Genomic DNA, 16,591 nt, shown 5'->3' with positions numbered 1-16,591 from the left:
AGGAAAAGCCTGGGTTTATCAAATCTAAGTTTATTCCAAATGCTACAAGATGAGTTTTTTGTCCTTTCCGCCTTGATTAATCAACCAAAATACATTTTCTTTTTTAAAAAATCCAACCCCTTTGGAACCATTGTATAATCCCAGACCCCCCTCCCCAGCCACAAACCCCCCTCCCCTATTGCTAAAATTTATCCCTTTGCAGACCCTTCCTCAGTCCAGGTACCTGGAAGGCACCTCCTGCAAGGAGAGGATGGAGCAGGCTGGGCACAGGAAGCAGGACCAGTTGGATCAGGGAGGTGACGGCAAGGAGGAGTCCTGTTGTTTCTTGGTCCTGTATGTCTCTCCATGCATAACTGGGGTCTGGGTGTCTGCTCAGCAAGGTCCTAACAGCAAATGAAGCTCCTTCAGCAAGCGAAAGAGAAAAAATTTAAAGTAACACTGTTCTCACTCGTGGGATGGATTTGATTGGGTTTCCAAAGGCAAAGGCAAAGAGGGAGTGGCCAGGACTGCAAAAAGCAGTGCTGGAGGTGGCTGCTCCAGGTCATGGGAAGCAGGGAACCTGCTCCTGGCCTCACTGTTTTGTGGGGGGTTCAGGTTAGATATTTGAGGGATGGGAGGAAGTAGCCCCCCCTTCCTTTTTCCAGTGATCATAGTGTGCTAGGTTATCATCCAGCAGCCTTCTCCCTCACCAGGCAGAATATCCCCACAGCAGCCACAAGTTCTATATTAGATCGAGCTTCCTGGGCACATTTCTGTTGTACTCAGATCTGCCTGGAACAGGCTCAGAGGGGTTTGGTGGGTGGCAGCAGACAAATCCAGGCCAGAGAGGTATATTTACGTGAAGGGCATGGAGGAGCATCCAGATGTGGGGAACATGGGGGCCTCAGGGAGACTGATACCCAAACTTGATTGCAGAGTGAAGAACAAGACCCTCAGCTTTGCTGGGCCGGGAAATGTTAAAAAACCAGACGAGAAGAAGTAGAAATCCATCCAGGCACAGAACCGGGATCAGTTTAGGACCAAGCTGATCCGGGGAGCTGACAGAGCACTGGGCACCACGGGAAAACAAACACTTCCAGGGAGAACCCATGTTCCAGCTACACAGGTGCTGCTGGGCCTAGCTCCATGAGCCTCCTGCCCTCCCCAAGTAATCGGTTCCCCAACCCAGGCAGAAGTTGTGGGGGGTCTGGGGGGTCCTGTGATCCCGCTGGGCTTGGCTGTGGCGGCGTTTCATCAGCTCTGTTCCTTGTCACTGACCAGCAGCACAGTGTGCTGCCCACCACTGGACACAGCCAGCACCCGCCGGTTCTCCAGTTGCTTCCCCGTCATCTCCACAGGGCTCCAAACATCGTCCTCCTCCCCGGTGCCCAGCTGGTAGTTAGTGCCCATTCCCCAGGCAAACGCTCGTCCTGCAACAGAGTTGAAGGAAGCTTTGAGCTCCAAGTGGTTGCACAATGGGAAGGGAAGCCAGCACCCAAACCCAAAGGGACCTTGCATCCATGCAGTAAGATTCTGTAAGTCCAAAACAGAAGCAGGAGGAAGACAAGGAGCACTTGCAACTCAAACAGATGCTCCATCACAGAGCGAAGGAAATTTTATCCCTTTGGAGGAGAAAACTAAACCCGTAGCCCACTCCAAATCTTCCTTCCTACAGACACTGCACACAGGCAGATGCAGCACCAGAGCATGGAGGTCTGGCATCAGTGGAGTCAGAGAAGAGATTGTCAGGCGCCCTCCTGGTCAGCACATGAGCAAACCTGTTGCCACAAGCCCACAAACACATCTGAGCAGCCACTGCCTAGTTGTCCCCAGGTGACTGGTGCAGTGATGGCTCCAGTCCCACCCCAGCTAGCAGTGCGTGATGGTGTGCAGGGCTGGATGGAGGGATGAAGAAGGTACACAAAGCAGTGTTCCCAAACCCCGGCACTCACCATCACTGCTGACGGCATAACCGACTGACGCTCCGCAGGCCACCGAGGTGATCCTGGGCAGCTCCGGGATAACCGTGGGTGTACTCTTCTCCTCTGCCCCTGTCCCAAGGCCCAGCCGGCCATACTCTGCCCTGCCCAGGCTGTAGGCTTTACCTGGAGCACAGTGGATACACACAAGAGGTGACTTGAGTGGGGCAGAAGCTGCAGCAGGGCCAAAGCTGGACCCTCTTCCCAGGTCTGACTCGTGAAGGAGCATCACTCCTCCATACAACACCCCGAAACCCATCCAGAAGGGGCAGGGTAGGATAGAGACCCTTCAGCTCCCCAAAACCAGTGAGGGCAAGAGCAGAGTTCACAACTGAGTGCAGGTTCCTGTTGTCAGCTTCCCTTTGCTGCAATCTCACACTAACCTTGTTTCCTATAACACTGAGAGCTTGGAGGGCTCCAGCATATTACCCTCACCCCAATAACTCCTTGGCCAGGATGAGGGCCATGGGATCCCTCAGACTCCCAACTCATCTGTCTTTGTATCACTTACCCTCGGAGTCGACACAGACTGTGTGGTGCTGCCCGCCAGAGAACCCAACCCATGACTTGGTGGAGTTCTTGAAGCATGTGAGGTTCTGCGGGGAGAAGCAGGGCTCGGTGTCCTGGGTCCCTGTAGGGTGGGACGTACAAACCCGGGCGGCTCAGGTCCATGGCCATGGACAGCCCAGGCCATGCTCTGGCACTGAGCTATCCACCCTGGGGCTCTCCATGGGCTGACCCCACCAGCGACAAATACAGTCCCCCAGCCCCAAAATCCATTTCTGCTCAAACCCAGCAGGTGCATGGGCTGGGACCTAAACCCAGAGCTCTGCAGGGTGAGCCCCGCCCCCATTTCCAGCTCCGGTGCACCAAGTGTTTAGATTCTGAGGCACCCAGCAGCTTCCCCCACCAGGCCAGGGCACCAGTTGACTGGCAGGAGGTCTGGATGGACACAGGTGAAGCTTACCCAGCTGGTGGTAATTGGAGAGGCCAAATCCATAGATGTGTCCCTCACGCGTTACAGCAAAGGTGAAATATGCCCCACAGAAAGCGTCCTGGAAGCGCATTTTGCCTCTTCTCCCTTTGCCTCTGACATGGACAAGCTGGGGGACCAGCAGCCGCTCTGGGGCAGGAGACAAGGTGTTATACAAGGACTAAGGATTTACACCCTCCCTGCATCTAAGGATCTGGCTCACTACATTTACTGATTACACATAAGCCCTTGAGCATCAGGGACTGGGTCCCTTGGTTCCTCTGCAAAGGGAAGAGAATTAAATTCACTCACGCAGCCCTTTCCGTCCTCCTCGGTTGGCAAAGAGCGCTGGCACTCTGCCCAGCTGGCCCTGCTCGCCACAGCCACACGTGAACAGGTCACCATCCACTGTCAGCATCACCAAGTGGTCATTTCCTGGGACAGGAAGGAAAGAGAAGTACAGAGAAGTCTTCAGGAAGCTCTGGGGGCTGAGATCCCACAGTTGTCCCAGCTTGCAGGGTTTACTGCACTGGATACCTCAACACCAATTGTGCCACCACCTAAAACTCCAGGATGTCCTTCTTCCTGATCCCAGGAATTCAAAGCAGTTTTTATGAGACGGTGGTAAGGACACAGGTGTGCCCCAACTTCCCCTGGGCCCTGGACAACCTCCATGGCTGCTGTGCTCAGCTTCTCCAAGCCTCATCAGAGAGCAAGTGCTTGGCTCCACGGGGGTCACAGTCCAGGGCCACTCTTGGAGGGCATTCTACATCAGACTGGTCAAATATTAACTCAGATGTGAATCTGTTGGGGCTAAAATATCTGTTTGGGCTAAAAAGTCTCTTCTCTGGAGAGCCAGAGATGAGCAAGTATACTCTTGTACCAGACTCAGAGCAAGCCAAAAGGGAGGAAAAGGTCATGGACCTTCCTCAAGGGTTTGACAGCCTGGTGTTCCTGTGTCCTGGGGTGACTGTGATGTTAAATTGTATCCCCATTCATCTGCCTGGCCCAGAAATACCTTTTGTATCTTTAAAACTTCATCTGAGAGTAAAAGTGAGTAGAGAAGCATTGAGTCTGTTATCAGAGACTGTACTTACTCCCCTCACATTCCAGGATGGGGGTTTTGACTACAGCACAGACAATGAGAGACTGCCTTTGCTTTCCAGCTAGCTGAAGCAGAGAGGTCTTCCGGGACTGTTTTTCTTTCCCTTTTCTTGGAAGGGTTCAAACCTGCTCTGGACTGGGGACTCAGGAGAGCACCGAGAGCTTGCACCCGTGGACTACCGGGGGCCCAGCCTGGGCAGCGGTAATCCGCAGAGGGGACAGATAACAGAGCGAACAGCCACAGGAGGGAGACCCTCTGAATCTGTCATCTCTTCAGAGTGGTGAGAGGTTTTGTAATTTGGTATTATTCATTTTTGTGCTGGATAGTGCTTTGCCTGCTAAATGAACAGTTTTTTTCCACTTCTCTCAGAGAAATCTCTTCCCAAGCCAGTTGGGGTGGGGGCGGGGGGAAGGGTCCACATGAGTTTACTTCCTAGAGGGGTCCCCACTGGAGGTTTTCTCCCAGATTTGTCCTAAACCAAAACAAATACAACCTGCCTGACCCTGCACACCCCTGGGCCCTGCTCACCTGAAACTATTTTAACAACGGGTGCGTCAAGCTGGAGCAGCAAAGGAATGGAGCTTGTCTTCATGGGCTCCAGCAAGCCAATCACTCCACTGTTATCCTGAGGGGAGAGACACATGGATGAACCATAGGAGCAGCCAACAGCAGAGCTTCCATTCCAGCATCTGAGGAATTTGCATACCCGGAAGGAGCCCCAGACAAAGACCCTGCCGTCCTCAGTCAGTGCAGCCGTGTGGCTGTCCCCCGCTGACACCTGCACCACCTTCTCCTGCAGCTCCACCGGCCCAGGAGAGGTCTCAGACCCTTCAGCCGAGGTGTCGCGTCCCAGGGCACCTTCATCATTGCAGCCAAAGGTGTAGATCTGCAGATTGGGTGCAAGTGATCAGGATGGAGCTCAGAGGGGCAACAGGCTGAGTATGAAGCCAGGGTACAGAGACTCACCAGGCTGAATTTTCACAAAATCAAGGAGCGGTTTGGGTTGGAAGGGACCTTAAAGCTCATCTCAGTCCACTCCCTGCCATGGGCAGAAACACCTTCCACTAGATCAGGTTTCTCTAAACCCTGTCCAACCTGGCCTGGAACACTTCCAGGGATGGGGCAGCCACAGCTTCTCGGTACCACAGCCTCATCACCCTCACAAGGAAGAACTTCTTCCCAATATCTATCTAAAATGGTAGTGTCACCCATCTACTCTCTGTCAGTGTAAAGCCACTCCCCCTTGTGCTATCACTCCATGCTCTTGTCCAACGTCCCTCCCCAGTTCTATTGCAGGCTCCTTTCAGGTCCTCCTTTTGACTCTCCAGAATTTTGTGGTCCATGCGAGACCATGCTCACCCCAGAGCTGGAATAAGATGTGGGCAGAGCAGTGGCTGATTCCTACCCCCTGCTCCAGAACACATCCCAGAACTCACTGCACTCACCTTTCCCGTCTGGCTGAGGCACACCGTGTGCATCCCTCCAGCTTCCACCTGCACCACCATCTCCGGCAGCGTGACCAGAGTTGGTTTCTTCCTCTCCATGATGTCCTCACCCAGGCCCAGCTGGCCAACATTACCCTGGCCCAGTGTCAGCACCAGCCCAGGCTGTGAGCGGTGTGACGGGTGGCTGACTGCAGGGTGGGAGGGGGAGAAAGAACATGTGGGAGTCCAAGTTTCCTGGTAAAAATCACCCCTGGGTAAGTGGAAGGAAAATTCCCACAGATTTTTCTTACCTTTAACCTTCTTCAACTCAGGAGACTCTTCCTCTGGCACTGGGTTCTTCACACTGCGTTTTCCTGGCATCTTGGAATCTAAACGCCAAAAAGAGTCTGTAAGGGGTCACCCACCAGGCTGTTCACTGCTCAGGGTGTCCCCTTGCACCTTAAAAAACCACCTGAGAGACTGGTGACTGAGTGGGGATTTGAACACTGAACGCTTCTCCTACTCTGGAAAATGTGAAGTTTTCCCTTGGAAAAAGCTAAAGGATAGTTTTCCTTTATGGATTGTGTGTTTTATCCATACTCTCTATCTCATGCAGATGTGAACCTCTCCAGATTTCAGGTCCAGGCAGGCGAGGAGAAAGGGAAGGGAAGAAGAAAGGAGGGAAAACGGGGAAGAGGGAAAGGGAAGAATCGCAGCCGAGCCGTATCGGGCGTCCTCACCCCGGTTCGTCATGGCCTCAGCACCACCCCCCGCCCCTTCCCGCCGTTCGAATTCCCCGCGGCGGCGCCTCACGTGAGCCCGCGCAGGCCGGGGCCCGGACCAGCCGCTCCTCCCGTCGCCTGCAGCTCTCCATGCTGGTCGGTCGGCTAGGCCGAGGCCGGCCTGGGGCCCGCCGGGACCCCCGCGCCCGTGTCCGCATCCGCGTCCCCATCCACGTCCTCCCCGCTCCCTCCCGCGGCTCTCCCGGGCCGACCCCGCCGCGCTCACCGCCCGCCAGCCGCGCTCCGCTCTGCGCATGCGCGGGGCCGCGAGCGAGCGCTGCTGGCGGCGCGGCGCACCCTGGCGGCCGGCGGGCAGAGCACGGCAGCCGCAGGACCGGCGGGACAGGACAGGAACGGGGACAGGAGGTAATGGGGGACAGGTAGCGCAGGACAAGGGGACAGGAGGTAATGGGGGACAGGTAGCGCAGGACAAGGGGACAAAAGACACAGGACAGGTACAAGGCAGGGCTCGAAGTTGACAATACACTGGCCCCTGGGCAATAAATCCAGTTACTCGTCCTGCTTCTAACCTCCCAAAATGCTTCCAGCCTGCAGGGCCGCAGGCAGCTGTGATGGAACACAGCTGCTTCATAAAATGGTAATTGAACGCACAGAACGATGATAATGAACAGAGTATTGAAATACAGCAAGTCTGGGCTCCCACCTTCTCCAGCAACCTACTGCTGCCCGATATTGAAAATGCACTTCTACCCTTCAAAGAGGCTAAACTTCTCAGGTTAACTGGAAGACAACTTCGAGTTTCCTCTTCATCCAATGGGATGAAATACCCTTACTCAGTAGATTAAGTCTGCTCTTCCAGTCCAGAGGCCTTCATTTGGCCTAACAGCTTTAATTTACTAATAACACCAAGTTCCTAATTAAGTTCTTGGCTGGTGTTATCAGCCTCATCTGCTTACTTACAGACCCTGACCCCCCCAGGGGTCACCCACAGCCCATGTGATCGGATAACCTTCCGGGAGAACCTGAGTCGTGAGTATTTATCCCAGGCTCATGTTGGGACTTGCCTGACGAGCAGAGAACACACCCAGCCCCTGATCCCCTCCTTGGGGATTTTCATGGCCAATGACGGGACACCTCGCACCTCGCCAACCCACACCAGAACCTCCCCTAAACCCACCCATCAGAATCCCTCACCTTAAAAAAGGGGCAGAGAATATGTGACCGCCTCCCTGCTTCCCCCCAAGCCACACCCCGGACTAATACATTCCACCAGCCCTTAATGATAGGGTTCGTGCCCGATACGATCCAAACCTGGACTGAACGACGATCTGCTCCTAAGGCAGCCCACACAGAGCAGTCAGTTCATTTTCTACACCCTTTACAATTCTGAGACGCACACGAGAATCACACTTCTACACAAGGGAGCGGTGCCACCCGGAGCATGAAGTTATCCTTAATACTCAAGATCACTTGCCAAAAACACACACCAAGCCAAAGCAAATTCAGTTTATTGAGTTGTCTACTGTAGCCAGATACAGATTAAGAGATCACCAAGAGAATACGGGCTGTATTTCAGGGCCTAAACACACCAACTGCTGCTCCCACCCACATCCTATAATCCACCCACTTTTAGCATCAATTTCCCTGCAACATCCTGGCCCCAACGAGGTCGAATCCATGGGAAATGTAGTCCGCAGGAGAGCACACCCGTGTTTTACTTATCCCTTACCCTGTTCCCCCCCTTCCCCAGTTTAAAGCATCCTAAAAGCAGCTTCTCGCTGGACAACGTCTACCCTTGTTTTTCCAGTTGCACTTCAGCCAATACACATCCCGTGGATTGTCTTTCCTTCCCGTGCAGCATACCAGTAACATGTTAAAACTCCAGGCCCTGCTCCTTTGCTCCACAAAATCCAGGAAGTGCACGTCCCACCAAGTGACCAGGGACACACGTTATTTTCCGTGCTCCAAGCACATGCTTTGCAAGACCACTGAATTCATGCGTACCTGGTTCCATCACTTTTTGATTACACACAGTGCACTAAACGACTTGGGAAACCACCCAATTTGGGCAGACTCTTTAATACACCCACTTCTCCCACTAAAAGCAGATTTAAATTTGTCATTTTGTCCCAGCAGTTTCTGCAAGGTTTTAGGCGACTAAGACTTTTTTTTTCTTGCTCTTTTCTCATGTCCCAAATTACACAAATACAGCTTTGAGTTTAGTAGACAAATCTTATTATCTTAAGCGATTTTCTATCTGCTAAGGTTTATTATCGGGTTTTTTTCCCCTTTAAGACTCAGGAATCATCGATTTTTCCATCTATCCAAAAACTAACAAAATCGTAGATACTAGGAGCCTGCGATCTAAACTTTCATTATCATCACCTACGTTGTCGCGATTGGAATTTTATCACTAAGGTGATCCAGTTATTCTACAAACATCTTCGAGACAGCCAAAACCTATTTGAAATGTAAGGTTTAACTTTAAGGAAAAGAGCGAAACAATACACAGTATTACATTTTAGACACTATTATTACCTTCGAAAACCATGTTCCACTTAAGCTTTTTTAATGCTGGTACTGGAAATAAAAAAAAAAAAAGTACTGTAAGGATTTGCACAGAAGCTTGTTTTTCCGTTTCACCCTCCCTGCTCTGCACGCGTTCCACGTCCCACCCGTGTTGAAGTGTTTCCTGCATGGTTTGTCTCCTCTGTCATGGCCCAAGGGCTCAGAGAAGCAGTAGGAATATGCAGGCTGCAGGCTCGGGGCCCGGCTTGTTCTCCAACGTCGTGGAAGGGGACTGTACGTCACGGGCCCGAGGGCCTGCGCTCCCGTGCGCCACACGGACAGAGCCGAGAGAGAGCGACTTCTCCGGATATCCACGTTGGACCTTTTGTTTTAAACACTCACAACCACCCTGACGCCCAAGCCCCCGCGTGTTCCCGTTCCGCCGACCACGCGGCGTGGCTACGTGACGGATACTCACACTGGAGCGACGACAAACCAAGCTTCTCCAAACCAAGCTTAACATGCTTTGGTGGAACCTGTAGGAAAAGGGAAATGGCTCTGAGGGACGGCTGAGGTAGCGCGGAGTGACCCCGCAGCACGCACAGCCATGTGCAACTCACGGTGTATTTTAGCGCTAAAATGGGGATGCAGCGGGCATCCGCCGACAGCACAGCCACTAGGACATCACGCCACAGAAAACTAAAAAGAGACAAGGGTACAAATCAAGGAAACTATACTTACAGCCTCAGCCGCTCCTCATGGTGAAAAAGGCCGAACCCTACCGCGCGGCGACTTTTATAGAGCGCGGGGCGGGGCTAAAATGCGCGCGCGGCCCGCGTGAGGGGCGGAGATAAAGCCGTATTGGCGAGGGGCCGGGGCCAACACCCGCCCAAAGGGGCGGGGCCAGCGGCGCCTGCGCAATGTCTGGAAGAGCGGTTGGCACATGCGCAGGCGGAAGGGCGCGAATGGCTGCGACCCTCAGGGGAGGCGCCGCCATGGCTGACCCGCCCCCCATCCCCCTCAGGAGCCGCCGGTCACGCACCCGCTAAGATCAGTTGAAAAGGCACGACCACACAAGCACGGTTTAAAAAAAAAAAAAATCTAAAATACTTTTATTTAATAATTAAAATCTGTTGCGGAGGAGACTGATATACAATGCAATGGCGGCTGTACAGGGGATGCCGTGAGGGAAGAGCCCCCAGCGGATGCTGGGCCGGCGTGTTGCCACACTGGTCTGTGAACAAGACAAAGTTCTCTCCCTTCTCCCCGCACCAGTGGCATCTCACACATAGTTTAGTTTTGTGCATAATACAGCAGTGGCCCTACCAGATTTGATTTTTTTTTTTTTTAAACCCGCATCGAGGGAGAGTTTTTCTCTCAGACGAGAAATACCATCTTTTTAAGGTCACTTTTTAAACATATTCTTCCCTTCCTTTCGACCCACACAGTGAAATTATCAAGTTTCCAGTAGGTTTAGCTGTAAAAATCAGAAAAAGGCAAGCTTCAACCCTGATTTGGGAGAGTAAAAAACATCTGAGAGAAAGCCACAATAAAAAAGACTGACTACTCTCACAGTTTCCCCAAATTAAAAAGTTTTAAAAAGGCAACAGTCATTTTTCCTGGTTCTGTAATTTGTTAACCAAGCTTAGATATCTCAAGATCTGTTATTAAGATCACAGCACGTGTGAGAGGGTGCAGAGCAAATGTTTTATACATCTGTTGGAGGTTTTTTTTTTTTCTTTTTTTTTTTACAAAAAGACACAGCATATGTTAATATCTATACAATTCCCTTCCAGGACAACAAACTGTTGGGTCAGTAGTGATTCAGGGCATTAAGGACATGACAGAAACAAGCAAACCCTCACAAAAATAATGAGTGCCATGTCAGTTGTCTGCCAGGGCTCTCTGTACATAGCTAATATACACACACATGCTTCCAAGCACATGCTCTCCTCAGCTTCCCAACATTAGAGCTGCCTTTTTTTCTTTTTTTTTTTTCTCCTTTCCTCATGGAAAGGAGGAGGAAATGAGGAATTGCACCCCCAAGACAAGTCTGTACAACTTGGGAAGGAAGGAGTTGTTCCCCTGGGCATGGTCTCCTGGCAGAGTCATATTGCTGAGCCACACGAGGTATAGTGTCAGTTCCAGCCTGATGGCATGAGAGATGTGTTTGTTCCAGTGAAATGCTACATTCAGACAGGATTCCCCTTCCCTGGCTGAAAGCCCTTTTCTGGATATGTTTGGAAGGCAAATCTTGGAAGAGCTGAGGTTCCATCCTCACTATATTGCCTACGAGAGGGATGCAGAGAATTTCCAGTCCTCACGAGTTTCTTGCCTCACTCCTTGGAATATTACGGTCGATGGTATCTGAAAACAAAGTGAAAAATCCGAGTGTTATCCTTGGAACTCAGGTTAAATGGTTACTTGGGCACTACAGATGGCCAAAGAGAACTCCCAGCCCTCAGGGAAGCCGTTAACATCGAACAATTTCACCTCCTATGCTCTGCACTCAGCTTTGCCACACAGAGCTGGAAGGAATCACTTCATTGACAGATTATATCCACGGTAACTCATTAGCGAGGTGCTTGATGGCTGTGGCTGCACATCTCTAGCCCCAAAAAAGCTCACTCCAACTGCAACTTCATACTAGTTTCAGACACACCTCAAACCAGACACTGGTCACAGAGCCTCCAGGATGGAAGCCCCAGTTTAAGGAAAAACAACCCACTTTGTGTCTGCTACTGATCCAGTCACCCCCCCAGGACCGAGACAAAAAGGGACATTTAATATCCAACTGCTGTACATATAGTTTTTCTAAGGTTTTAGTGTTTTGCCACTGAGCACTGTCCTTGCAGCACAGCTCTGACAGCTTTAGCAAGACCAAAACTCTTAACACATTCTCACCTGGTGAACTGCTTGCTCTCCTCATGCACTTCCATTTCACAGCTCTTAAACTCATTCAGCTCCTTTCTGATGGCTGCCTGCACAGAGAGGGAGATTTTCTTTTTTGAAAGGAAAGGGCTCAGATTGCAGCAGCCACCCCAGCTTTCACAGTCCATTAACACCAAGCTGAGTTTAATCTGCCCCTCCACTATGAGGGCTGGGCTGAGAGGTGGCTGGGGGAGGACAAGGACAGATAGTTCCTTGCCAGTTTCTTGAGCCTGCTGGGAACTGCATTGCTATGACCAGTACCCAGTATCCTTGCTGTGTCCAGAAAAGAGAATGGGGCTGAGGAAGGGTCTGGAGCATCAGGAGCAGCTGAGTGAGGTGGGGAAGCTGAGCCTGGAGAGAAGAAGGCTCAGGGGGGACCATGTCGCTCTCTACAACTCCCTGACAGGAGGGTCAAGAAAACAGTTGTGGGAGTTGGTCACTTCTCCCAGGTAACAAGTGACAGAACAAGGGGAAAAGGCCTCAGGTTGAGACTGAGTGTGGAAGCTTAGATGAGATACAAGGAAAAATTTCTTAATGGAAAGGGCTGTGGTAGAATCACCATCCCTGGGAGTGTTTAAAAACGTGCAGAAAGGGCACCTGGGGACATGGTTCAGCAGTGAACATGGTGGTGCTCGGTAAACAGTTGGACTCCATGATCTTCAAGGACTTTTCCAACCTTAACAATTCCATGATTTTATGATTCTTACATCACTAAGAAGCTGAGGCATAAGCCATGCTGGCCTTCAGACTGTGCCCACCTGGGTTCCACCTTGCCATGAAGCAGCAGGAAGCAGAGCCAGGACAGCACATGCAAGTGAAGGGACACAGGTGGGGTGGCAGGGGGAAGGATGAAGAGTTGAAGCCAGAGGAACAGAGCAAATCTCCTCAGCTCACGCCCTTTTGCATGGGACACCCTAGTCTGGCTCCCCTTCCCATCTGGGGCCAGGACATTCTCAGTTACCTTGTCTGCTGGTGTCAGCTTTGTCCACGGCTTATCTGCTCGGCGGTCATAGTCTTGAGCATCTGTTACTTCCACATATTCATTAAACCTCAGGATCTTCCTGGCCTGCAGCTCTGCCACTGTAGGCCTTTGGCTAAGCTGAACACGGCAGCAAAAACGGAGGTTAGCCTGAGCCTTGTCCCCAAAGCAGATCCAGGACCAAGAACCCCAAGCAAAACTAAAACCAGTTCCCTCACTTAACCACAGACACTACCAGATCCTGCTCGCAGCCTGCAAGGGAACAGGTAAACCTCCTACAGACTGCATACTCCCAGTGGGATCACAAAGCTAAGCTAGGGCAGAACTTGGACCACACTGTCACGGAGAAGGACACTGGGGGGTGTGGGAACAGCCACTGCAAGGCTGAGCCCTGCATGACACCCCTAAACACAGCTTCAGCAACTGCAGCACTCACACTTCACACCCACAGGCCTTGGGGAAGCTTTTCCCAGCCATAAGTAACAGTCACCAGTAACTTGGATGTAACAGCTAAAAGCAGCTGTTATTCTGCTCAGCTCCCACACTGCTGTTACTTTAGAAATGGATTTCAGGGAGCCTGCTGTGAAGTCCTGGCTGCTGAAGCACTGTTAAAGCAGCCAGGCCAGCAAACCTTTCAAGTATCAGGTGCCAAATTTAGCTCTCATCTCGCTTTGTTATGCTCGCTGCCAGCTCAGATCTGTCACTGACAAACATGGCCCTGGTGCCAACGGTTCACTGTGGGTGACAGTCCACATTCCAAAGGCACTGCAGTCTGAGGGCACTGGGGACGCTTACACAAGAGCCCTGTGACTTCCCCCACACACAGTACCTACAACGTGCTCACTGCCACCGTGCCCGGCAGCCCTGCCAGGTGGCTGTCACCACGGGAGCCTGCAGTACCTTTCTGGTCAGCCGGCGCTTGATCTCACGCTTCTCAGCTTGACGGTCAGCTTCATTTTTCGCTGCCAAGGAGAAAAAAAAAACATTTTTCATGTAAGCATCAGTCTTTGAAAAGTGCTTTCTAGGCTTGAACAAAAGAGAATATTGAGCTGGATCAGATTATCTACAGATCTAAAGGCTTAGGACAGGCAGAGAGCACAGTACAACTCAATACCCTGTGTCACCTCTTGAACTGGCAGGGGCAAATGTGCCCCTTACGCAGAACCAATGAGTCATTCATGTCAAAGACTAATGGCCATATCGCCAAAATACATCCAGGCCATTGTGCAGCTCACTCCTTCACAAAGCTATTATAGTTTAAAAGAAAATAGCAGCATAGATAAATATTTTAAACTGAAATTTCCTGAACTGACATTCCCATTTCCTCGAGATATTTATTTAAAACTTTTGCAGAACAAGATATGGCCAAGAGAAACAGTCCTGACTCTGTGATGCACTGCTGCTTTAGAGATCGTGCAAGGCAATGCTGTAATGTTTGGAACACAAATAAAAGTCCAGCCCAAACAAAAACACATTTAACAGTCCTTGTTGTGTAACACCAGAGTCTGAACCAGCCCACACACTCTTCTCTGAGGTGGCAGGCATGGGACAGCTATTCTGTCCATAATCATATGATCCCTGAATGGGTATGGTTGGAAAAGACCTCAATGATCACCCAGTTCCACCCCCTGCCATGGGCAGGGACACTTTCCACTATCCCAGAGCGCTCCAAGCCCCATCCAGTCTGGCCTTGGACACTTCCAGGAATGGGGCAGGGTTAGGATGGTCTGTGCCAAGGGCCTCACCACCCTCACAGGGAAGAATTTGTTCCTAACATCTAATCTAAATATTTTTCAATTTAAAACCATCCCCACCTGATAAATTAAGACGTTAAAGGCAAACTTATTGGTAATATAGTAACAAGGTATTTCTCAGGACCACCAGAGAAGGGCTACTCACGCTGAAGAATGTTCCTCTGTTCCAGTTCTTCTGCAGTTGGTCTCTGACTCAGTCGCCTGAAGAGAAGCACGACAAGTGCAGAGTGTTGTATCTGGTCACTCATCACAAACAGATGAAGGATAAAACTGCCTGGTTTCAGTGCACTAGACAGTCTCCTCCACACTCACTCACCACTGAGGATCACTGCTGCCCTGTTTTACACTATGCTCTGCTCAAACAGCTGCTCAGCCACTGGCACAGCTTTGGGAAAGGGCTATGGGCTCTCCAGCTCAGAAGCAGCTTTGCAAGGAGCTCAGACAGCAGAGCCTGGACTGTCACCAATCCCAGCTTCGTCCACCACCAGCACCCACCCTACATCCATCCAGACCTTTTTAAACCATCTGTTTTACATGTCTGTAACCCCAGAGCTTTTCCCCTCCCAGTCCATTTAACCTCTGGAAACTGGGGCCTGTCAGGGGGGATATTGCTCAGATCCAGGAGGAACTCCCAACTTTTCTAGAGGAGGAACAGCAACACTCAACCTCCCAGCCCTGCTCCAGCTGCCGTGCCCAACCACCCCCCCTAGTTCCAGTACAAACTGCTTGGACAAGGCACCAACTTTGTCCAATCCCACTCTGCACACACTGTGCTAGCAGCTTACACTGATCATACTCCATACCTGATCAGCGTCGTCCCAATCTGGTGACGGATTTCGTTCCACTCCTCCTTGCTCTTCCGAGGGAAGGTGATTTTCTCCTCCTGTGGTGCAGTTGTGTTCCCCAGCTTTATAGCGAGTGTATCTTTCCTCTTCACTTTGTTGGCCAGCGTGCCTGTAGGGAAGGAGAGCAACAGGCTGCAGCTCAAGGCAGCCAAGCCGGCCACAGCAATCCCAGCACTGTGCCCCTGGATGCTGTCCTCTGCTTGAGGGACAACTGTCCTCTCTCCTTGCTCTTCCCAAGCTCTGCACTCACTGCACAGCAGCAGCAGCCAGCACTCTTGTGTGACACCACCTAATGCTGTCCTACCTGAGGGCTGGGACAGCACAGGCTGCCAACAGGACCATCTGCAGCTGAAGGGGTGCACTCAGCAGGTGAGTGCACAGGTTTGGCTGCAGAGCCTTGGAAAAATCGAGGCAGAGAACACCTGCTACATCACACAACCAAGAACCAGCTGCTTTGAAGCGCTGTGGGAACCAGCACTTTGATCTAGATCTCAGTGCAGCCAGGCATGAGTTCAGCAGAGCAATATAAAAGCCACCTGCAATAAAAAAGCCTTACTGTTATGGCTTTCATCTTCTTCCTCATCATCTTTATACAGGATGGGCCCCTCCGAGTCAGAGTCGCTCATCCCTTCGTCTCCTTCCTGCTCCTCTGGGAGGACCTGGGGTACCAGTTTGGGGATGACTGTGACAGATGCCACATCTCCAATATACACACGAGGACCTGAATTCTGTTCCTCTTCCTGGTCATCTTCTTCCTCTTCCTCATCGTCTGGACTAACGAGAAGCACGCTATTACACCTCTGAACACATAGCACAGGGGCTGTGGAATATCCCTAGAATCAGTATGTCTCAGCTCTCCTCAGGGAAGCCCAGAAACCAGAGGTGCAAGAGCCAACGCAGGATCCTGCACTGTCCCCCTCTCTTCAAAGCACAGGCAGCTCTGGCCAAGGAAGTGACAGAAGCAGGTTCTGCAGAACCAAACAGCCCTCTGACCCCACTACTTTGTGTCTTGGAGATTCAGACACAAGACAGTCCTTTTTCCACTTATGTTTAGCAAAATGAAAGGTTAAGGAAGGCCACAGAAGGATGGAATCTGGGACCTTGTTTGGTCTTGGTGCAGTTACAGACAGTCCAGGCATGGATTCCTGGCATCGGCCTGTGTTTGTAGTCTGGAACCCATTTCCCTTTGGGAGCAATAAACTCCCAGAATGAGGGGTAATTTCATGGGGAAGATGCTCTGGCTCTTAAGAGGCTAAAACACAGATTTGGCCAACAGGGAAAATGGTTTCAGCAGGGACCTAAGCCCTGCCCAGAGCTGTTCCCACCATCACAGCACAGCAGGAGCTGGAAGAGCCAGCACATACACAAGGA

The 16,591-nt window shown here is 51.4% G+C and overlaps 2 protein-coding genes and 1 non-coding gene across 13 annotated transcripts in view; all 3 read right to left on the bottom strand.

The window, feature by feature from the left end:
- Positions 1 to 176: 176 nt before the first annotated feature.
- On the bottom strand, positions 177 to 9,524 carry RCC1 (regulator of chromosome condensation 1). Of its 5 annotated transcripts, none has more exons than XM_014258563.2 (12): positions 9,453 to 9,524; positions 9,190 to 9,247; positions 8,742 to 8,783; positions 5,772 to 5,849; positions 5,482 to 5,669; positions 4,743 to 4,922; positions 4,565 to 4,661; positions 3,244 to 3,366; positions 2,926 to 3,081; positions 2,470 to 2,589; positions 1,932 to 2,084; positions 177 to 1,409 (listed from the first exon to the last, which is right to left on the bottom strand). In XM_014258563.2, exons 3-12 carry the CDS (start codon positions 8,752 to 8,754, stop codon positions 1,234 to 1,236), a joined length of 1,284 nt encoding a protein of 427 aa, XP_014114038.1. In that variant the 5' UTR covers positions 8,755 to 8,783; positions 9,190 to 9,247; positions 9,453 to 9,524; the 3' UTR covers positions 177 to 1,233. The 5 variants fall into 5 exon arrangements, with proteins under 5 accessions (XP_014114038.1, XP_014114039.1, XP_087923574.1 ...); XM_014258564.2 differs by lacking the exon at positions 9,453 to 9,524 and adding an exon at positions 9,332 to 9,435; XM_088067448.1 differs by lacking the exons at positions 8,742 to 8,783; positions 9,190 to 9,247; positions 9,453 to 9,524 and adding an exon at positions 6,907 to 6,927.
- Positions 8,887 to 9,091, bottom strand: LOC148182545 (small nucleolar RNA SNORA73 family). The gene has a single exon (XR_015774618.1). It is a non-coding gene; the product is annotated as a small nucleolar RNA SNORA73 family (small nucleolar RNA).
- An 800-nt stretch (positions 9,525 to 10,324) lies between the features above and the next one.
- PHACTR4 (phosphatase and actin regulator 4) overlaps positions 10,325 to 16,591 on the bottom strand; it is a 64,278-nt gene continuing 58,011 nt past the window's right edge. For all 7 annotated transcript variants that reach the window (XM_014258502.2, XM_014258503.2, XM_014258506.2 and 4 more), the window contains 7 exons: positions 15,777 to 15,994; positions 15,179 to 15,329; positions 14,521 to 14,576; positions 13,522 to 13,583; positions 12,604 to 12,741; positions 11,616 to 11,692; positions 10,325 to 11,078 (listed from right to left, as the gene is read on the bottom strand). In XM_014258502.2, the coding sequence (XP_014113977.2) occupies positions 11,063 to 11,078; positions 11,616 to 11,692; positions 12,604 to 12,741; positions 13,522 to 13,583; positions 14,521 to 14,576; positions 15,179 to 15,329; positions 15,777 to 15,994 (718 nt within the window). In that variant the 3' untranslated portion in view covers positions 10,325 to 11,062. The remainder of the gene's footprint in view (positions 11,079 to 11,615; positions 11,693 to 12,603; positions 12,742 to 13,521; positions 13,584 to 14,520; positions 14,577 to 15,178; positions 15,330 to 15,776; positions 15,995 to 16,591) is intronic.

Source organism: Pseudopodoces humilis, chromosome 27 (genome assembly GCF_049639895.1).
Source record: "Pseudopodoces humilis isolate 2021_Gansu_Grassland_sample_001 chromosome 27, ASM4963989v1, whole genome shotgun sequence".
Taxonomy (NCBI): Eukaryota; Metazoa; Chordata; class Aves; order Passeriformes; family Paridae; genus Pseudopodoces; species Pseudopodoces humilis.
Note: the sequence above shows the minus strand (reverse complement) of the source record. Positions and strands in the feature narration are given on the sequence as shown.

What these genes read in the sequence shown, in the direction of transcription:
- RCC1 (XM_005529661.3), bottom strand. Translation starts at nt 6,334, where the DNA reads ATGGAGAGCTGCAGGCGACGGGAGGAGCGGCTGGTCCGGGCCCCGGCC. An exon ending in TTGTCTGGGGCTCCTTCCGG is followed by an intron (nt 4,662 to 4,742) that starts GTATGCAAATTC and finishes CTCTCCCCTCAG; the next exon opens with GATAACAGTGGAGTGATTGG. An exon ending in CGTTGTTAAAATAGTTTCAG is followed by an intron (nt 3,367 to 4,564) that starts GTGAGCAGGGCC and finishes TTCCTGTCCCAG; the next exon opens with GAAATGACCACTTGGTGATG.